At 43.4% G+C, this 22,849-nt stretch overlaps 2 protein-coding genes across 2 annotated transcripts; one reads left to right on the top strand and one right to left on the bottom strand.

The window, feature by feature from the left end:
* The first annotated feature begins 499 nt into the window (after positions 1-499).
* On the top strand, positions 500-12,109 carry CLEC5A (C-type lectin domain containing 5A). Its single transcript, XM_068973453.1, has 7 exons — positions 500-600; positions 1,098-1,196; positions 2,195-2,254; positions 4,589-4,648; positions 4,962-5,098; positions 10,571-10,677; positions 11,995-12,109. Exons 2-7 carry the CDS (start codon positions 1,118-1,120, stop codon positions 12,107-12,109), a joined length of 558 nt encoding a protein of 185 aa, XP_068829554.1. The 5' UTR covers positions 500-600; positions 1,098-1,117.
* Positions 12,110-20,093: 7,984 nt separating this feature from the next.
* On the bottom strand, positions 20,094-21,038 carry LOC138080343 (olfactory receptor 9A4-like). Its single transcript, XM_068973333.1, has one exon. It carries the CDS (start codon positions 21,036-21,038, stop codon positions 20,094-20,096), a length of 945 nt encoding a protein of 314 aa, XP_068829434.1.
* Positions 21,039-22,849: the final 1,811 nt, after the last annotated feature.

The raw sequence follows: 22,849 nt of genomic DNA, 5'->3' as shown, positions 1-22,849 counted from the left end.
ACCAGAGAGGAGGAGTCCACGATAAAGGGGACTGAGCAGAGAGACAGGTTGCAGTTATGGAACCAATGGGACATATGAAGACCTCCTTATTAAATGTAGTGACTTCAGATGAACTTCTTAAATTTTTTTATTTTGACAATTTCATATTTGCAGACATGTTGTAAGGAAAGTCCGAATAAATAACTCACAGACACTCTTCACCCAGACTCGTATCTGTTAACATTTTACTACATTTTCTTTCCACTCTATTTCAAGGAGATTCAGACACACAGAACAAGTCGGCATTAAGATATTCCATTTCCTAAATAATCCTGCAATCATTCCCCTCTATGAGAACCCCTTTGGCGGGGACCTTCCTCTTTCAGAGGCTACTCCCTTCGCCTCCTAGCCCCTCCCGCTCCTTGGCCAAGAACACTGAACAGGAAGAAGTGTTTGCTCAGGGATGCTGGTGAGACAGAGACTACGTAAGGAAGGAAGGACACTGCCCACACACAAGGAGCCTGTTCTCACTGGAAGGGCCTCCACCTGCCACACCAAGCACAAGGGCACTGGGAAAGATCCCCACCTGCAGACCAGACCAGCCTTCCAGGGGGACATCAGGTGAGTCTCTGCGTGTCCTCTCTACACAGATTGTTGGCTCTGCTCCCAAGCCAAGGACCTCAGGGACACTTGTCCCGTCTGTCGGACTCCTGGCATAGTTTTCTGAAGACAGTGACTTCTGAGAGCTTTGACCATATGGCCAAGACTACAGATGAAAGGCCCAGGGAGCAAGGATCATTTCAAGGTTAAGGGTTCTCAAAGTCCAGGAGAGGATTTATTCATCAGACAGAGTTTAAGAGCCACAGATGGGAACAGGATTGAGGCTGAGAGCTAGGGATGGTGAAGGAGAGGCAGCACACCCAGTTCAGAGGTTCCTGAGGAGCACAAGCTCCTCCCTGTCTTCTGGGTGCTGGGTGCTGGGTCTCCTCCTTGCACCTATCAATGTCATGCCTGGCTTCCCAGCCCCTAAGGGGTGCTCTGAGAGTCTGGCACATCCCCCGCTGGAAAGAAGCCTTGTCCCAGATTCTGATGGTGATACTCTGCTCTCATGCCCACAGGCGGCCTCATCTCCTGCATCATGAACTGGCATATGATAATCTCTGGGCTTATAGTAGTGGTGCTTAAGATTGTTGGAATGACCTTATTTCTGCTTTATTGTGAGTATCTGATCAACCTCTTACCGCAACTCAGATTGTACTGTTCTTGACTCTTCCCTTAGGATGTAGGGTTGAATATAAATGTTAAATGCCCAAGACTTTCCAGCTGAGGGCAATTGATGGCCCTTCTCATTCCCAGACACACACAGTGAGCAGGGTACCTTGGTCTACCTTGGAGATACAAAACAGAGCGGTGTCTGATGATTAGACTTCCACACAAAATTTTTGCCACTAGAATATTCATTGGGTAATCTGAGCTGAAGTACTCTGCAGTGCTTGTTATAGTTGCTAATTTGAAAATACAACTCCAGTCCAACCCAATGATAAGCTGTGGGATGTGCTAAGTCACTTCAGTTGTGTCTGAGTCTTTGCAACCCCATGGACTGTGACCCACCAGGCTCCTCTGTCCATGGGGATTCTCCAGCAAGAATATTGGAGTGGGTTGCCTCTCCAATGCCCTCCTCCAGGGATCTTCCCAACCCAGGAATCGAACCCAGTCTTTTAAGTCTCTTGCATTAGCAGGTAGGTCCTTTACCACTAGTGCCACCTGGAGCTACATTAAGGGTTAATGGGGTTTTACCGGGCAAGATATTTTCCTTTATGTACACAGAGACTAATTCATCCAAATGTTCAGAAAAAGAGGCCTCATATCAAAAGATTTTACCACAGTTGCAGCAAGTAAAATCTTCTCCAGCCTCAGAAGCCTGTGGGGAAGATAAATGAGGAAGGAAATGTGATTTGGAGGCAACACTTGGGTAAGAGGTATCGACCATATGGCCCAATCTCAAGGTGCAGTGTCTACCACATAAGAGAGCAGGATGAGAATGAGTGAATATGCCCACAGGAAGCACATGCCCATCTTGGCTGACCCGAGCCAGCGAGCTCAACCTGTCCCACTGACAGGCGCTATGTCCCACCAGCCCCACAGTAACGTCTGTCTGTAACACTCACTGCACAGCCACCTTTGAGGCTGAGTCAACAGCTGATTTTCTTTGCAGTCCCACAGATTTTTGGTGAAAATAATGTCATCTTCATTCCCACAGAGAGCTCTGGAACAGGTAATGTAGATGACAATAACCTCCTCTCCCCTCTCCAGGTTCTTCTGTGCTTAAGTCTTAGAGACCTTTCTCAAAGCCTCCTTCCCCTAGACATTCTTCTGTAGAATGAGTTCATAAGGAGCTGATAATTGTTATAAGATGAATGAGTTCCGAAATTCCTATGTACAACATACTGACTGTAAGTACTAACAGTGTATTGTATGCAAGGAAGTTGCTAGAAGAATAGATGCTAAATGTTCTCCCGACACAAAAAAAAGATGATTATGCGAGGTGATGGAGGAGTTAACCAACCTTATTGTGTTGATAATTTTGCAATAAGTACATGTATGAGATCATCATGTTGTATATTTAAACTTACACAATGTTACGTGTCAATGATATCTCAATAAAGCTGGAAAAATAAAATAAATGCGGCACACCCAGAAAAACAAAGATCTTCCAATTTATTTTCTTTTAGAGATGAGAAACCAAGACTAGACTTGGTGAAATTTCAGATCCTGTTTTCCTCTTGGGAATGAGGATGATTTGTATTTAACTAGATGGACAGGGAGGCCTGGCATGCTGCGATTCATGGGGTCGCAAAGAGTCGGACACGACTGAGCGACTGAACTGAACTGAACTGAGTGTAATGTGATGTGAAAGTACTTTATAAACCCTGTCATTTAAAGAATTGTTTAAAGAAACCCATGCCCCACAAAAATCATCATAAATGATATCCAACACCTTTTTTTTTGGTGCCAAGCAGTATGCTAGACCAAACACAGAAGGAGACTGAAAACAGGAGAAATTAGTCAGCTATCATCGATAAAGCACAAAGTCCAATGCCAGAAGCTATGGGAGATAAAGACATGTCAGGCATGGCTCTCCTTATGAACCCCACCTCCTTCTGAAGCCTTTCCAAGGATCTCCTTCTTACTTGCTCTTAAGACAAACCTATTACTAACCACATCTTTATCAGAAAGATGATTTTTTTCTTCATTTTTGTAGCACCCGAGGCACCCAGTAAGCACAGTGAGCCAAAAGGAGGAAATGCTCATGAAATATGTATACAGTTCTGTTCAGTTATAATCCCCACATTGTTTCTAATGAAAACCAGGTTATGCTATATTACAAAGAGCCTTTGAGCAGGGGACTGAAATAAAAAGTGAATGCTAACTTGCATGTTTTATATATGATTGTAAGTAGCTAACTGGCATCTGGGTAAACTAAACTGGTCTTCAACCACCATGGACAAACAACCGGTCCATTGAGGAAAAGTCTGATCAACCTCTGGAGCCACTGTAACTACTCACTCCAACAGCCAGCATTCCCCAAAAATAATGAGGCCTCTTGGAGGCCTACTGATTCTCCTTTTATGTTTAAAGAGATGAATAGACTCTTCTGCCCACAGGAAATCTCTGGGGACTCCCCTGACAGTCCAGTGGTTAAGACTCTGTGCTTCTGCTGTGGGGGTGGGGGCATGGATTCAACCCCTGGTCAAGGAAATAAGATCCCACATGCCATGTGGCATAGCCAAAAAACAAAACAGAAACCTCTAGAATGTCCATCTGCCTCCTTGCCTGCCAACATCCTCTAGTTCTGAATCTTGTTCCAGTTAGCACAGTCCTTAGAGCTGATAATTGCTGATGAGAGAGAGTCAAGAGCTGCCCATCAGGACTATGGGTTTTCACATAGGGTTTAAGGCACCAGCAGTGGGAAGAGCAGCAAAGGTGCTCTGTGGAGCCTGGAGAGAAGCGCTCCAAACAGCTCTTTGGGGAAAACACTGTAAAAGGTATAGATGAGAAAGAACAGGGAGGTTTCCTTTCTGGTACTAAATGCGTCTATTCCTCTTCGTTTCTCATGCTCTTTTTCTTGGCATTTCACACTGTCAAAAGTATATGTGAGTGTGTGCCAAGTCATTTCAGTCGTGTCCAACTCTTTGCAACACTATGGATTGTAGCCCACCAGGCTCCTCTGTCCATGGGGATTCTCTAGGCAAGAATACTAGAGTGGCTTGCCGTGCCCTCCTCCAGAGCATCTTCCAAATCCAGGGGTCGAACTCGCATCTCTTATGTCGCCTGCATTATCAGGCGGGTTCTTTACCACTAGAGGCACCTGGGAAGCCCGTCAAAGGTATATATGAGACACCAAAAAGGAGACATAAAATAGGACCCGAGGCAGGTCAAATCATAGTAGTAGTTGGATGGGCGTTCCAAAGGAAAAAAATCCGAAAAATTCCAACACAGAGAGGCAAAGAGTCCCTTGTTAATTCCACTGTCCATTCTGGATATCTGCTGTGACCTTTGTGCATCACATCCATCATCCAGCTATCTTCAGGTTTTCTTTTCATTTCAGTTCCACAGATTTTAGGGAATGGCACTGTCAGCTTCACTCCAACAGAGAGCTACGGAACAGGTACAGTGCATGCTTTTAGCCCTCTCCACCTCCGGGTTCTTAGGTAGTGAATTCTTAGAGACTTTTCCCATTGTCTCCTTTCTTATGAAACTGCTTGACTCAATGGGGCCATAATGACCTTATCATCATTCTCTTCATGTTACAGACAGGGAAACTGGGGCTAAAGTGGATGAAATTTCTTCCTGGATTGAAGAGAATTGTATTGGCATAATAATTATAAAGAAACCCACATCCTACTGTCTTATGATTCACTCCCAAGGTGCACATCCAAAATCTCACTAATCTCATCCTCTCTTTTCTTGGATTTCTGTAGTCTGCCCCAAGGGCTGGGATTTTCATCAAGGAAGATGTTTTTTCTTGTCCAAATCGGAATTGTCTTGGAACAAGAGCATGAACTTTTGCAAAGAAAAAGGATCCACGTTGGCCATTGTCAACACGCCAGAGAAACTGGTGAGCCCATGGAATGGTAGAGAAAAGCAGCATCCCCTTCCCCGGCCTCAGTGGGTGGAGTCGAGTTGGTGGGGCAATTTGATTTGTGGAGGAGGGGATGGGTGGGGGTGGGATGGACACGGGGTGGGAGGCTTTTCTCAATAGCAGTGGGGTGTGTTCCTCGGACCCATCTGAGCTAATGAAATCCGCACTCTATGGTCTCTCCCATGAGCAGTGTGTTGGGGAGGGGCCAGGACATTTAAAACACAGGGAATGACTAAATGAGCTGATGTGTATAAAGCTTTTAAAACTATGGAATTCTTCACAGAGGTGAGCTGTTAATGTTTGATCCCAATCAGCCTAATAAGTAAGGAAGTTTTAAAATAACAAAGTAATATGCAAAACAAAGAATCAAGTCATAGAATTGGGGTTGCGGTGTGCAATTATGAGAGTAAAAATAGCTCACACTATATAAAAAAAAGCTTTATTATCTCTTTTTATCATAATAACAATTCTGAGGAATTATAGTTCTTCATATTTTATATATGGGAAAACTAGGAAACCACCTATATATACTCCAATAAAAATTAGATTTTAAGAAGTGAATTTTTGTGCTTAAATAAATGGAATAAAATTTAAATATAAAAAATTTGGGCACAGGAAAATAATTTGATCAAGGTCATATACCCAATAAATGATAGCACATGGAATTGAATTGAGATCTCTCTAAGTCCAAAACCCACACTCTAATCAACTTTAGGTCTTCCCAGGTGGTGCTTGCTAGTGGTAAAGAATCTGCCTACTGATGCAGGAGTGGACAAGAGCTGCAGGTTCAGTCCCTGGGTTGGGAAGATCCCCTGGAGGAGGAAATGGCAACCCACTCCAGTATTCTTGCTTGGAGAATCCCCATGGAGAGAGGAGCCTGGTGAGCTACAGCCCAGGGGGTTGCAAAGAGTCGGACACAACTGAGCGACTAAATTTTAGGCCATAATTTTATTTACAGTTGCCTCTCTTTCAAACCCTAAGTATTTGCTGAGCACTGCATTGGAGAAGGAAATGGCACCCCACTCCAGTGTTCCTGCCTGGAGAACCCCAGGGACAGGGGAGCCTGGTAGGCTGCTGTCTACGGCGTCGCACAGAGTCAGACACGACTGAAGCGACTCAGCAGCAGCAGACATTGTGCTGCCACAGCATTCTAGCTTCTTTCCTCTCTTCCCTTCCCACTTCCTCTAAAAAGTCCCTGGTGCTGAAGAGTTTATGAGAGCATCTCTGTGAATCTCAGTAGTAGGTGCCCAACAGTGAGCAGGGATGGTGATGATACAGCTCCTCTAGGGCTAAGGACTCAAGTGGGAAGAGAAAAGTGCCTTAAAGTAGAAAACCAAGAGCAAGACAGAGTGCAAAAAAGAGAAAAAGGAAAGAAGAAAAGAGGAGAATGAGAAAGGAAGTCCATAACCTCTGTTCCTTTACTAAACCCTTAAGACTTGATGCATCTCAAAAGCCATCCTTGGCATTCTCTGCCAATTACACTTACACTCATGCTAAGCCCAGAAAAAGCTCATCACACCAATGGCTTGCTAATGACTCATATCCATATCTTCAGTTCCCTTCCCTAGACCAGGAAGTGTATCACATTCCACTTTGATGTCTCAAAGCCACCACAAACATACCATGCTTGAAACAACTCCAACTGCTCCTCCTCTTGTACCCCAAATACTGGTGAGTCATCATGTCAACTGAAATGGAACACTGACAGTTTTCTGGGACTTTGCCTTTTCGCTTTCCTCCTAAATTAGCTGCTAACCAAGTTCTTTCCCTGCTATCTCCACAGCAAATCATTCAGCTCTCCCCTGGATTTCTTTGGGATTTTTCTAATTTCTCTCCTTGCCCCTAGTTTTGCCACTTCTTACCTCTCCTCCACAGATCTGACTTACTAATTGCTCTAGGGCTCTAAACTATCTGTGCCATTTTCCAGAACGAAGTGAGTTAAAGTCCAGTTTCCCTAACATGACATGTAAGCCTTGTATGGTCCAGCCTCTGCCTTCTCTCCAATCCTGTCTCTGAACCCACCTCCCTCCTATTTCTGCACCAACCGAATTCAGCATCTTGTAGTTCCACAGATGCTCCAGCCTGTGGCGCTAGTGGTAAAGAACTCGCCTGCCAATGCAGGAAATGAAGAAGAGCGGGCTTCATCCCTGGGTTGGGAAGAGCCCCTGAAGGAGGAAATGGAAACTTACTCCAGTATTCTTGCCTGGAGAATCCAATGGACAGAGGAGCCTGACGGGCTACGGTCCATGGGGTCGGTCACAAAAAGTCGGACACAACTGAAGTGACTGAGCACGCACGCACACTCTGCAGTCGGCCTGTGATCTAATGCTTCCTGTTCCAGGAAGTCCAACCCTGACCACCCCACCCCCCGACACACACACCCCGCTCCTAGCACTTGCCTTACAGTAACTGTCTCCCCAAATCCATCTCACATATTACCTCATCTACAGTCTTTATTATATAAACTCCGAAATCCAGGTATAATTATTCACTTCCTCCTTTCTCCCTGGGCATGCATGCATGCTAAGTTGCTTCAGTCACATGTGACTCTATGAGACCCCATGGACTGTAGCCCACCAGGCCCCTCTGTCCATGGGACTCTCCAGGCAAGAATACCACAGTGGGTTGCCATGCCCTCCTCCAGGGGATCTTCCTGACCCAAGGATCCAACCCGCATCTCCTGTGGCTCCTTCATTGAAGGTGGATTCTTTACCTCTGAGCCATGGGGGAAGCCCTTCTGGTCCATATCTAATACATATTTCCTAAAAGCACTATACCTGGGATGCCCTACTATGCTGGTCAACTCGTCTATCTTCTCTTATTAGATCTGCAGATTTTCAACATGTTGGGATAACTGAGGTTTTAGAAATGGTGATGAAATCTATTCCTCTCTTTCCAGAAACATTACATAAGCACAATATTTTTAATAAAATTCCAGCGGTTTTATAGATCCGTGTAGAAACCATCCCTGCTTCCAGCAAGAGATAGAAGGGTTAAGAACCCTTGTTTTAGAACATGGGTCAGCAAACATTTTTTTAAAACATAGATGGTGTATATTTTACACGTTTCAGGTCATATGTCCTCTGTCACAACTACTTCATAGTGCCATCATAGTTCAAAAGCAGCTATACACAATCTGCAACAAATTGCCACGGCTTGTTCCATTAAAACCTTGTTTATAAAAATTTGCTCCAGTCTGAATTTGACCCATTGCCCATATCTTGCCAACCCATTTTAGATCATAAATTTTTTTTTAAAGAAGCAAATTTATTTCTGTATCTCCAACCTAATACAATGCCTGGCACACAACAGATACTCAAAAAAAAGTTTACTAAATGAGTAAATCTGGTAATCAAGCTTTAAAAATAATTATTTCATGGAAGAAAAGTATTAGGAAAGGAGCAATAAAGGCAGCAATCATGGGGATGGAGAGAACACTTAAGTGGGCTTGGACAGCCACTGATAATGGGAGGAGTGAGAAGCATACAGGAGAGTCCAGGGGACTCCCAGGTTTCTGGCCACAGTGACTTGTGACCCATTAATTTAATGCAGGAAGTAAGATGTCTAAGGTCACTGTCATTTTAGCAGGCACTCAAATCAGTTCAGTTCAGTTCAGTCGCTTAGTCGTGCCTGACTTTTTGTGACCTCATGAACCGCAGCATGCCAGGCCTCCCTGTCCATCACCAACTCCCGGAGTTTACCCAAACTCATGTCTTTTGAGTCATTGATGCCATCCAACCATCTCATCCTCTGTCATCCCCTTCTCTTCCTGCCCTCAATCTTTCCCAGCATCAGGGTCTTCTCCAATGAGTCAGTTCTTCGCATCAGGTGGCCAAAGTATTGGAGTTTCAGCTTCAGTGTCAGTCCTTCCAGTGAACACCCAGGACTGATCTCCTTTAGGATGGACTTGTTGGATCTCCTTGCAGTCTAACGGACTCTCAAAAGTCTTCTCCAACACCACAGTTCAAAAGCATCAATTCTTCAGCGCTCAGCTTTCTTCACAGTCCAACTCTCACATCCATACATGACTACTGGAAAAACCATAGCCTTGACTAGACAGAATTTTGTTGGCAACTGATTATTTCTTGTGGCATTATCAGCTTTGGCAACACACTTTCAAATCTCCCTGTTTTCCCTTGCCAAGTATTCAAGGAATTTACTTAATCCAGTCTTGCTATTGCTGCTGCTAAGTCGCTTCAGTCATGTCTGACTCGCTGCGACCCCATAGATGGCAGGCCACCAGGCTTCTCTGTCCACAGGATTCTCCAGGCAAGAATACTGGAGTGGGTTGCCGTTTCCTTCTCCAAGATGATCCAATCTTATTTGGAATGTAAAACTTCTGGCAATGAAAACATTCTTATGCAGAGCAGATCAAAGAAAGTTGTATTTTAAATTACCCTTTTTTAGATGGTATAGTCCCCTCCTCCTTCATTTTCAGTGCATCAGCATCACCTGGGAATTTGTTCAGTTCAGTTCAGTCGCTCAGTCATGTCCGACTCTTTGCGACCCCATGAATCGGAGCACACCAGGCCTCCCTGTCCATCACCAACACCCGGAGTTCACTCAGACTCACATCCATCGAGTCAGTGATGCCATCCAGCCATCTCATCCTCTGTCGTCCCCTTCTCCTCCTGCCCCCAATCCCTTCCAGCATCAGAGTCTTTACCAATGAGTCAACTCTTCGCATGAGGTGGCCAAAGTACTGGAGTTTCAGCTTTAGCATCATTCCTTCCAAAGAAATCCCAGGGCTGATCTCCTTCAGAATGGACTGGTTGGATCTCCTTGCAGTCCAAGGGACTCTCAAGAGTCTTCTCCAACACCACAGTTCAAAAGCATCAATTCTTCGGTGCTCAGCCTTCTTCACAGTCCAACTCTCACATCCATACATGACCACAGGAGAAACCATAGCCTTGACTAGACGGACCTTAGTCGGCAAAGTAATGTCTCTGCTTTTCAATATGCTATCTAGGTTGGTCATAACTTTTCTTCCAAAGAGTAAGCATCTTTTAATTTCATGGCTGCAGTCACCATCTGCAGTGATTTTGGAGCCCCCCAAAATAAAGTCTGACACTGTTTCCACTGTTTCCCCATCTATTTCCCATGAAGTGATGGGACCAGATGCCATGATCTTTGTTTTCTTAATGTTGAGCTTTAGGCCAACTTTTTCACTCTCCACCTTCACTTTCATCATGCAAATTCTTGGTCCCTTACACCAGACCCTTAAACCAGAGCCCAGCAATCTATGTTTTAACAAGACCACCGCATGATTTTGATGCTCTGGGTAAAATGAGAATCACTTCTCTAGGGCTTGTGGGCAGTGCCAGGAATAGCCAGCCCTGGAGTCCTTTACTTGTTCCCAGAATCAGATATAATCATGAGCCCATTGGCATGAAGGAAGTAACAGAAAATAACTTTTTGCTGATTGTTTTATCTCTTTTTAATTTCTAGAAATTTCTCCAGGACATAACTGGTGCTGAGAAGTATTTTATTGGCTTATTATACCAGCCTGTAGACAAAAAGTGGCGCTGGATCAACAACGCTGAGTTTAACAACATGTACGTGGACATCTCACATTTTTCTGGGATCTTAGCTGCCTCTAGAGACTAGATCCAAGACTCAGTGGGTTTATCCTCGAACAGCACAAAGGCTGAGACTTAGCTGCATGTTCTCTTCCTCTCCTTTATTCCAACCCACTTATTCCCAGAGACACATTTTTGGGATAAATTTTTTATTATGGAAAATATCAAATATTTCTGAGTAGAGAGGACTGTTCATTCAACAAATTATTTTGTTCAAATCAAGATCCAAACAAATCCACATGCATATCATGTTTAATACATCTCATAAGTATCTTTTAACCCTGAGATCACATTTTTTTTAACTAAGTTCTTACAAGTTCCCCAGATGTGGCTTCTCTATCTAAAGAAAGGTTATTATAAACAAGTTGTCTATGCCTTAAAGCTATTAAACTTTAACTCCCAAGATCTATGTCCTATGTACTATTCCATGGCCATAGCCATGGTGGGGAACATGACTTCCCAGTGGACCTATGAAAACAGTGAGTCAGATAGAAAGCAAGTCAGTTCCCCAAACTATAACCAGCTGCTCACAGAGAGGAGTAAGTAAACATTCATTCAGGCCCTTGCTAAGCACTTTACACATCATTCCTGGTAGTATTCGCAATGATGCTATTAGGAAAAGCCTTTATTGATTCCCCCTGAACAGACAGCTGAATTGAGGATGAGAGACTTAGAAATGTGTTGAATATCACAAAGCCAGGGTGTGGTAGAGCTGCAGTTCGACCCTGCATCCACTTGGCTGCAAAACTTATGACCGTCCCATGAAACCAGACTATTTCCTGTCAGACTGAAAGACAGTTAAAAGAGGTATGAAAAGACCAACCAGGTTTTCCATAAAGCCAGCTGGTGTCCAGGAAAGGAAGAGAAATCTCCTTCCGCCTTCTCCTCCTGGGCCTCCTGTTGAAAACACAGGGCCTCCAGCACTGAAACAGTATGTCTGGGAGGAAAGAGGACAATCAACCCATGAGGTGTTTCTAACCAAACAGAGTCAGTTCATCCAAGACAACGAGCCCATAAAAGCTCACAGGAGAGCTGACAGGAAAGCATCCGGTTTTGAGCTGGATTTGGGGTTGTTGCTGCTGCTGCTGCTGCTAAGTCGCTTCCGTTGTGTCTGACTCTGTGCGACCCCATAGATGGAAGCCCACCAGGCTCCTCTGTCCCTGGGACTCTCCAGGCAAGAATACTGGAGTGGGTTGCCATTTCCTTCTCCGTGGGGATGCTGAGGGGGTACCAGAACCAGGAAAAGGCAGGCTGAAAAGGCAGGCCTTAACCATGCTTTCTTTTCTCAACTAGCATTACCAATCCGATTCAGAATTTCCACTGCGTGACCATAGGCCTAACAAAGACATACGATGCTGCTTCATGTAACATCACCTGCCGCTGTATCTGTGAGAAGAAGGCCCAATGATGAAGTTCTCTGTTGGCCTCTGTCAAGAACAACAAATATACAGCAGAGATAGCAGATGATCATATTGGCAATTGGGGCTGATCTGGGAGACACAAAACATCAAATTCCTACCTCTGTCTTCCACAGGTCACTGGAGAACCCCCTAATAGCTCCTCAGTGCCAAAGCACCAGGCCCTCCACAAATATACTTGCAGACACACAGCTGAGGCAAACTCCTCATTCTGAATCAGCAACCCCCCAAGACCCTATTTCCTGTGAGAGACACACCCGTGGCTTTGGATCTACATGGGTCAACTGATCAAATGATCTCTTTATCCATCTGTCTACTAGTAGAGGTCCTTGGCTATTGGGGGAAATCAGCTTCTGCATTCCACCTTGGGGGACTGGATACTATTAATATCACCAGGAGACAGACTCAGTTGGATGGAGACAACTGGTTGATACAGAGATGAGGTCTGCTTCTATAGAACCAAGGATTTCTGACTGATCAACAGGCTTTGTTTTGTCCTCAGAGCACATGACCATACTACCAGGGAGAAACTGCAGACTGAGCAGGTGTGAACGTTATTTAAAGAATAGCAAGAGTGGAAGAGGGATAAACTCAGCTTCTGGAGCTCACTTTTGTTCCCAAGAGACCCCTGTTCTCATACCCTCCAGCCTACCTGGGGAGGGACAGCAGAGGCCCTCTTCAATCTGCTTTGAGGCCAGGCCTAGGAATGGTCTTGAGAGCTAAGCTAGGACCAGAGACAGCACTGTTCATGGGAATGGAGAGGGAGCTGGGCAGGGCAGGAATCTGCTAGGAAACCTCTCTGAAGACTACCTAACACCCAAGATGACCACACTTCAGAAAACTGAATCTCTGTTCTTCAGCAAAGTCCTAAAGAAATAAGCTAAATATTTCCTTGGTCTTGGCCTGAATCTCCTTTTGAATGGGTTTTGATGACCTGTTTGTTGAGTATTTATTAATAGTTTGGTATAGTTCCTCGGGTCCCAGTAGTCATAACGTATTCCTGCCTGCAGTTCTAGAGAGATGATGCTGCCAGGTACAATCTACTCGCCCCAAAGATGCCAGCACTGGTTGGTATCACCCTGACCCAGGACTGGCCCAACTGACCACAGACTAGAAAAAGAGGAGGACTGCTCAAGGAGACATTGGATGGAGCCAAGTTGTGGGCATTTGGTAGAAAGGGAACTCCAGGAACACAGGAAAGCCATACGCAGGAGGAAAAAGAGCTCATTTGGCCATACTGAAAGAAAGGCAAGAGAAAGGTAGAAAAGTCTTGTGGACATCCTATCTGTCCTCTGTACTTGCAGGAAGACATCAGCTACAGACCCTTCTCAGTACGTGGAAAAGAGAAAAGAAATACGTATGTGTTTTAATTTAACAAGAATTAAGCCATAAGAACAGAGTCATTGGAAAAGACCCTGATGCTGGGAAAGATTGAAGGCAGGAGGAGAAGGGGACAACAGAGGATTAGATGATTGGATGGCATCACTGACTCAATGGACATGGGTTTGAGCAAGCTCCAGGAGTTGGTGATGGACAGGGAAGCCTGGCGTGCTGCAGTCCATAGGGTCGCAAAGAGTCAGACACAACTGAGTGACTGAACTGACTGACTGAAGCCATGAGGGAAGTTTGCATAAAACTACTAGAAATTATAGTCACTCGAGTAAAGAGATCACCATTTATGTCTAATAAAAATGTACTACAATGATTGTGAACATCACTTTATGTATGTTGAATTAAATTGATGACAGTTTTATATTTTATTACAACACTGAGCTCTGGTTCTATATTCCTAGGCTTCCCAATTTGGGGTTAATTAGCATGGCCACTTACAATGTTTCAAAATGAGATTAATACATTATGTGTTAGAACTTGCATGAAGGAGGTTATTAGAAGCATTGAACAGGCCGAAAAGTTTTCATTCAGAGTTTATCCCAAATGATTTTTTGGCCAGCCCAACAATTTGCATCTTGGTGGAGTGGATGTTGGAATGATATTAGAACTCAGTGGAGATACAAGCTCTCTGATGGTGTCAGTGACAAGCAAGTGCTACAGGGAAGAAAGGCAGAGGTTGAAAGTGTGGTAAAGGAAAGAATGAACAGAATTCTGAGCTAAGGTAAGCCCCAGGATTCTGACAGCAAAAGGAAAACCACAACCCTTGTGTGTGGCAAAGGGAGAACTGAGGTTGCCACACTTCCTGTTTTATGAAAGAATAAGTCACAGGCTTTCATAGTCAGGAAATGTAGACACTGAGTGGTTTCCCTGGTGGGCGGCTCAATTTTTCCCCAAGATGAGGCGGTACTTCCACACAAGTTCTAACCACAGGGAGCTGGAATGGGGCTGTTGGTGAGGGGAGCTGGGAGCAAATATGTGGACTTTGGTTTAAGTTCATTACTAGAGAATGGGCTTCCCTAGTAGCTCAGACAGTAAAGAATCCAGCTGCAATATACAAGACACAGGTTCGATCCCTGGGTCAGGAAGATTCCCTGGAGAAGGAAATGGCAACCCACTCCAGTATTCTTGCCTGAAGAATTCCATGGACAGAGGAACCTGGCAGGCTACAGTCCACCAGGGCCCAAAGAGTCAGACATGACTGAGTGACTTTCACTTTCACTGGAGAATGGGGGGAGGGTTGCTAAATCCTTAGAAGGGTAAGTAACTGTAGCCTTATTGGGAAGCAGTGGTATTATTTTTTTTTAAAAAGCAATGGAAATTTAATAAATTATTGGATTAGAGTTTTGATTGTACATCCAATATGATATGTGAATCCATATGGATTTCTTACTCATTCTGTGCCTTGATTCCCTTGCCTATTACATGAAGCAGTAATACCTGGCTCACAAAACTCTTTTAGATATATATGAAATAATATCCACACTGTGTGTGTATTTCAACAGCAATACACAATCAGGGACACACATTGTGGAAGATCTGAAGTTGAGATCTTCATCCAAGAAGTTGCTCTTTAATTTGCAAGAAGCTGAATGTAGGCAAGACACCATTTCTCACAACCTGTTTACTCCTTTACAATATGGGAATAAAAACCTGCCCAAGTCAGGGAAAGGTGGCTCAAAATTTCTGTGGCCCCCTGGACATCAATGCCATGCTTTCCTTGTCTCTGGCTTACACACAAATTCCTCTTCCTCTCTGTGTGACCTACTGGTCCCATGAGTAAAGTCACTGATCCTCTTGTCCTCAGTGTTGACAAATCAACATGGATGGATGGATGACTGAAGGCATCAGGTATAGGCAGCCTTTGCCCATCGTCCCTGCTGCCAACCCCCTACTTCCAGAAGCCTTTGTCTTCCGGTTAGTCCTATTTCACCCGCTGAGTTTCTCGCAACACAGACCAAGTAACAATGCAGTAGAAGTCTTAGCTCTCCCCTACTTTCCCCTCACCTCTGGCTGACGTGGTGATTTAGGATCCACCAAAGTCTCCTGCAGCGGGCCCTCAAGCTTCCTTCAGACCATCTTCACTACCAGCCATGAGTCTGAGGCAGCAGAGGTATTTGAATATCTCCAAAGCTGCAGTTCATGGTCAATGTCTCTCAACTGCAGGTACAAAGAACTGAATCAATCACAATGCTTCATTTACAAGGCATTCCCACCCTTGGTACATACAAGATCTTCTTCTATGTACATATAACTTCAGGGGACCTCTGGGTGCACAGTGTCCTTAGAGGAAGTCTGTTTCAAGTACAGCACAAAGACCCGTGTAACGTTCAAAGAAGAAGCTGAAGATATAGAAGATTTTTATGATGTTCTGTGAGTTTTAGAGCTATCAAGAAAGTGTTATGAGAATTTCTCTTGTGAGATGATCAAAGTCATCAATAACCTACACATAGTGAAATCCAGTGGTCATCTTACTTGACCTCTCAGGACAATACGACGTAGTATATCAAGACATGACTCTTCTGGTTTACCTCCCATTGTGCGGGTCATTACCCAGTCTCCCTCACTGACTCCTATTCATTAGTTGGTCCCTAAATATTGAAAACTCAGGGCATTATTATTCTCTTTATCTGTGCTTCATCCCTTGGCCAATCAGTTATTCTCATAGCTTTAAATACCACCTACACTCACTCTTGGGCTTCCCTGATAGCTCAGTTGGTAAAGAATCCCCCTGCAGTGCAGGAGACCCCAGTTCAATTCCTGGATCAGGAAGATCCAGTGGAGAAGGGATAGGCTACCCACTCCAGTCTTCTTTGACTTCCTTTGTGGCTCAGCTGTTAAAGAATTCACCTGCAATGCAGGAGACCTGGGTTCCATCCCTGGGTTCACCGAAGAATTGATGTTTATGAACTGTGGTGCTGGAGAAGACTCTTGAGAGTCCCTTGGACTACAAGGAGATCAAACCAGTCAATCCTAAAGGAAATCAGTCCTGAATATTCATTGGAAGGACTAATGTTGAAGCTGAAGTTCCAATGCTTTGGCCACCTGATGAGAACTGACTCATTGGAAAAGATCCTAATGCTGGGAAAGATTGCAGGCAGAAGGAGAAGGGGATGACAGAGGATGAGATGGTTGGATGGCATCACCGACTCATTGGACATGAGTTTGAGCAAGCTCCCGGGATTGGTGATGGACAGGGAAGCCCAGTGTGCTGAAGTCCATGGGGTAGCAAAGAGTCAGACATGACTGAGCAACTGAAATGAACTGAATTGAACATTCACTCTCAAATTTATATATCCAGCCTGAAGTTCCCTGAACTCCAGGGCTTTATGTCTGTCTTCTCAACATGTTCTCTTAGACAGTTAATATTAGACATCTCACATTTAATTTGTTCATAACTGAGCTCTTGATATTCCCCCCAAACTGGCTCATTCCATGGTACCATCTCAGTCAACAGAATTTCATCTCAGTTAATACAATTTTATCCTTCTAGTTTTTTAGATTCCCCCCCCCAAAAAACGTATAGTCACTAACTCATCTCTTTTTTCATGTCAAATCCAAACAAATGCTGTTGTCGATAGATTGATATAAAGAAGATGATATTATATTAGATTAGTTATATATAAAATATAGTCTTTAGAAGCAGACTTTACTGCCATCACCTTCATCCAAATGATTATCACCTGTTGCCTAGTTATTGTAAAGGTCTATGACAGGGAGGCCTGGCATGCTGCGATTCATGGGGTCACAAAGAGTCGGGCACGACTGAGCGACTGAACTGAATTGAACTGAAGGCTAGTTAGACAATCATCTAAAATATTCACTCTCTTCATCCCTGTCAAAGCAAAACTTGCCCTGGACAACATTAAACAGGCACAGAAGACTATTCAAGGTTATCACAACAGGAAAGGGAACCCATGTCTGCACTATCTTCACTCAAAGAGTGGGAGGGTTTTTAACCATAGACATGAACTGCTGGAAAAGTACTGAAGGACTTTAGCCGAGAGAGGTTGATCAACAGATGTTGAGCACACTGAGTTTTCCTGAGTTTGTAAAAGGTGTTTTTCTGTGATGAGTCCATCTCTGCTTGCTTTCTGGTATCCATCAAAGTCAGGCTCATCCCTTCCCACAGAGACTGGGAATAAGGGCACTTTCTTCCTTGATGATTATGTTTCAAAGGTATGGCTCCCAAGTCCTAAGAAAATCCTCCTTGGGATGTAAAACTGGCAGCAGGTTTTTTAAAAAGTTTACATCTCAAAGGAACAGAAAAAGATTTTACAATTGCAAGTGTTCTAATACAAATGCCAGGGGCCTAGAGTCAGGAATAAGCCCAGCTTAAGTTTAGTCAAGCCAAGAGAATTAAGGACATCTTGGTAAACCTCTGCCTGGCCTCATGTCCTGCAGCAGCATATTATCCACACTTTGATTCTGGGTATTTTTCCATGTAACTGGCTGTGAACAATACAATGAGACTGAAGATTCAGTATGCCAGATCTGAGCCCAGGTCCTAAGAGGCCGCTAGTGTTTCCACCTGGGCTTTCTTGTGTTCTGCCATCATTATAGGAAAAACATGCCCAGGTGAGTCTGCTGGGCCCAGAAAGAGGAAAGATACCCCAGTTGCAACATCAATGGAGAGCCAGCCATAAACCAGCTGACTACCATCCAATTCTTAGACTCATAGATAAGCCCTCCTGATCAGCAGAGCCACCAGCTAAGCCGAGCCTTGATAAGCTGAAACCCTAATGCATGAAAATAAAAGCTTACCGTTGCAGGTCACTGGAGCTTTGTGTGTGTGCCCTATACAGCAAAAGTTAATGGATCTCCCTCCTTCTTTCTTCCCGTCCTTCAACTGATTGCCTACCCAGGAGTCAGAATAATCTTGTTAAAGTATTAGGCAGATTCTGTCACTATTCTTCAATACCCTGCAATAGTTTTCCCCTTCACTCCTAAAAAAAACAAACGTCTTTAAAAGACTTACAAGGCTCTACATGACCTAAATCTCGATTACCTCTCTGATTTAATTTTCTCTTACTCATCTTGGCTTACTCCATTCCAGCATGTTGCTTATGCCTTCCCTGGGATCTCTCTGCTTATTGTTTGCATGCCTGGAATGTTCTTTAACTAATGTCTTCATGACTTACTACTTCACCTCTTTCAAACTTTTCCTAACAACCTTGTTTAAAATTTCAGCACTCTCCCAACAGATAGTTCCTTTCATTCCTATTTCATTTTTCCACCATCTAACGTACAATTTTGTTGCCAGTTTTACAAAGATACAATTCACATATGATAAAGCTCACACATTTAAAATATACAATCCTAATTTACAAGGGTGAGAAACTGAATTAGTACGTCTTAAGATATAAGAGAAATGCGTTTATTAACTTTTTCATATGCATACATACATAGGTAATAATAAAATAACAACAATATTGAAGGGCATAGAGTGAAAAGTCTTGATTCCCTCCTCATTCTATCTTCCAATTCTCACTACTGTAATCCAACTGTAAACCATCTATTAGGTTTTTCTGATGGCGCTCATATGAAAATATAAGCAAATATGAATCTATATGCATTTCTATTCCTTCCTAACACAAAAGGATGAATAATAAATTCAATGTACTTTACTTTTCTCACTTTACAATATAGACCAAAGATTGTTTCTAATTATTTAAGAAAGAGCTTCTTTAATCTTTCTATAGCTAGATATTTTATTATACAGACGAAACATAATTTATTTAACCAGTCACTATTGACATTAGTTATCAACATTTTGTTATTACAAAGACGCTGTAAAAAAGATGCTGATAAAATTGTGCTAATGACATAAGAAGCAGGGGGTCAGTTAGGAACCAGGGTGATGAGTAGAGGAATGATGAGAATGGCAATGCTGGAGAAAAGGAAGAAGGACACATTTGTGAGAAGCTGGAAAATGGTGTGGTAAACTTGGGGTGTGTGAGGGGGAAAGGAAAAGGAGAGCCCAGAAGCGAATCAAAGACCTGGAACCACAGAAAGAGAGCTACAGAGAGGAAGGAGGAAAGAGAGTAGCAGGAGAGGATGAAAGCAATTGCTGGCCGAGAGAATCTACAGGGAAGTCACTGTCATTGATGAACCTTGGAGCAGAAGCCTCAATAACGTTGATCCCTGAAGTTGGACTTGGTATCACTCACGGAAGTAATACAGGGAACTTCCGGCAATGAGAAAACCAGAAAAATCACAGAACAATATAGGTGAGGATGACCCAGCACCTAGAATCAAACATTTAGGTCAGCTGTAAGACGATGAACAACATTTTGAATGCTTTTCCCTTTCAAACATCTCAGTGTTTTTTAATAACTTGTATATTTACAGTTCTTACATCTATTTTGTGAGAAGCATTTTAATATGTATTAATGAATATAAGCACCTAAAAAATAACAATCTACCATATAGGAATGATTCACTTATCAATGGCAGCAATGTCAGTATTTAAAAGTTAAATTGTAGATCACAAACAGTGTGCAGATGAAAATGACTATTTCAGATTTTAATCAGTGCTTTCAGCTTACTCAGGCCCAAGGTAATGAGTCCATCCTCAGGACACAGCTAATCCCTCAGGAGTTGATAGCAGCGTTTCATGACATTTCGAAAGGCCTCTATGAATTTGTCATTCCGGAGAGTGAAGATAAAAGGGTTCAGAAAAGGGTTCACCACTAAAACCATCAGTGATGCTACCCTGTTGTACTCAGCGGCCTGCGTTTGCTTGGGCTTCACGAAGAGGAACAAGCAGCTGCCGTAGCCGATGACAACAAAGGCGAAGTGGGAGGCACAGGTAGAGAAGGCTTTCCTGCGGCCGGAGCCTGAGGGGATCCTGAGGATGGTGGAGACGATGCAGGTGTAGGAGATAATTGTAGGGATCATCGAACCAACAATAATGAAAACAGCCATTAAAAACAGAATAAACTCTGTGAAAAGACTGTTATCACAGGATAGTTTGAGCAGTTGCCCTCGGTCACAGTAAAAATGGTCTAGCGCATTCGATTTGCAGAAAGTAAGATGGAACGTGGCATAGACTGGCCAGATTTGAAACAGGAAGCCAAATACCCAGGACACAACTACCACCCAGAGACAGGTGCGGCTGTTCATAATGATGGTGTATCTCAAAGGGTTACAGACAGCCACGTAACGGTCCACAGCCATCGCTCCTATTAGTAACAACTCTGATGTTCCCAAAGACAAGTACAAATACAACTGTACACAACAGGCACTCAAAGATACTGCCTGCATCCCAGGAAGAAGCAGACCCCAGAGCATCACAGGGACGGCCACAGATGTGATCAGGATCTCTAGGACAGAGAGGTGACCCAGGAAGAAATACATGGGGGACTGAAGACGTTTATCAACACAGACTGTCAAGATGATGACCATGTTTCCAATTAATGTCACAGAGTAGAAGAAAAAGAAGGTGGCAAATAGAATATTGTGTAGTTCTTCAGAGCCAGGGAAGCCAAGGAGATAAAATTCAGTGATGCTAGAGTAATTTTTCAACATTTAGCTGTGTGCTTTTCTGTTTTTGAAATCTAGAGGGCAAAGGAAAGACAAAATGCCATTAATTTCAAATCACTAAAGACATTTGCCGGGAGCCATCGTGAGGAACTCCACCCATGGCAAAGGTCATGAGGAAGGAGGCTTGGCATATGCAAAGGTGTGATCAAGCCTCAGGAAACCCCCTGTTCCTGAGCATCTAACCCCAAAACCAGAGTCTGTTTTATGCTCTCACCTACACCTCTGACTGTACGGGGGGCTCTCCCCCATAACCGTTTTTCTTGGAGAAGGAGTAAACGTGCAGCCTCAAGGCAATAAAAATTCTTGGGCGTGACAAGAGTGTTTCAGCTTACGGACCCCTCTGAAGGTTATCTAGCCCACCTGTATAGGTTCGTCTGGCCACATGTGATTGTTTACAGCCTCCCAATCTGAGAGGCACGAGATGTTTTAGACTTACTAAAGGCAAATTCTTTTGGGGAGTTAGAAATTATTAGTATAATGGGTTGGTTAGGAGTTATATTGGTGAAGGGTTTTTCATTTGTTGTGTCAATAATTGCTGCTAATTCCCTGCTCTGGGTGGGACAAGGATGTCTCAGGTCAAACCTCTCTGCTGACAGACTAGCTTGTGTGACAGGATTATCCATACTGCTGCCACTAGGCACATGATTGTTTACTACCTCTTAACCATAAACAGCACAGAGAGTTTTGGAGTATTTTGAGAGTCTTAATTAGCATAGGGCTTTTTCTTCTTGTTGAGTCAATGATTGCCACCAGGCCTCCATATCCTTAGGCATCTGGGAATATATAAATCAATGTATTTGGAATATAGAAAAGGAAATATAGTAGTTTTTGATGTTAGCAATACTAGACTTTTTGAGTTAATGGATTTTCTCTTTTGTAATAGATCACTGTACTTTGTTATAAATCACTGTGCCCTTGCTATGTAAAAATGTAACTTTATCACTATCTTAAGACTAAATAGATCTCAAGGGGAACATTGGTGAAAGGATTTTCATTTTTTGGGCTGATGTTTGCTGCTAAATCTCCATGTTCCCTACCCTTATAATGAATATAACTAACATATAGGAGAAATAAGTATTAACCTTTAAGCATATACGAGAAATAAGTGTTAACCTTTAAGACTAATCATGTTAACCTTGGGTTAAATAAATTCCTTTCTTGATTGTAACTCACTACACCCTCACCCTATAGGAATGTAACTTTATTTGGAGGGTGGTGCCTGGTTTAAGAAAAAACACCCTTGGAAGAAATAAGTTTTTTGGTTATCAGAAAGAAAGGATCATAAAATGTCAGCAGGTCTCACTCATGGCCAGAAGATGATGTACCTTTTTTATACATTTATGTGAAGCACCTGATTTTGATAAAGGTCAGGACTGCTGACTCCCGCGTGACTCTGTATTCATCCCTATGTGTAACAAAAGGTATATAAGCAAGCCCAAAAATAAAGAAATCGGATCAGTTTCCGGAAAGACTGATTCCCCGATGTCGCTTCTTTCTTGCTCCCGTTTTTCTGGCTGAATTCCCATCTGGAGCATGGATGCTATTCCACGTAATCTAAGTTATTCAGCCTCTTTTTCTCCACTAATCTTCCTACTACACTATCCGTTTCTAATCTCTCTATATCTGTGATTAAATATGTATTTTTCCAAAGATGCTGACTCCGTCCCCACCTTCGAATCACCCTGGATCCACCGGGGCTGGACCCCGGCAGACATTCACAGTTTGACAAATATCCCCTCCTGCTCTCAGGCTCCATAGAATGAGCAGCAGGGTCCACATTTCACTGTTCCCTATAA

The sequence above is a fragment of the Capricornis sumatraensis genome, chromosome 5 (assembly GCF_032405125.1).
Source record: "Capricornis sumatraensis isolate serow.1 chromosome 5, serow.2, whole genome shotgun sequence".
NCBI lineage: Eukaryota > Metazoa > Chordata > Mammalia > Artiodactyla > Bovidae > Capricornis > Capricornis sumatraensis.
Note: the sequence above shows the minus strand (reverse complement) of the source record. Positions and strands in the feature narration are given on the sequence as shown.

Coding starts and splice junctions, on each gene's coding strand:
- CLEC5A (XM_068973453.1), top strand. CDS start 1,118: ATGAACTGGCATATGATAATCTCTGGGCTTATAGTAGTGGTGCTTAAG. Junction 5,099..10,570: donor TCAACACGCCAGAGAAACTG/GTGAGCCCATGG, acceptor TTTAATTTCTAG/AAATTTCTCCAGGACATAAC. Junction 10,678..11,994: donor AACGCTGAGTTTAACAACAT/GTACGTGGACAT, acceptor TTTCTCAACTAG/CATTACCAATCCGATTCAGA.
- LOC138080343 (XM_068973333.1), bottom strand. CDS start 21,038: ATGTTGAAAAATTACTCTAGCATCACTGAATTTTATCTCCTTGGCTTC.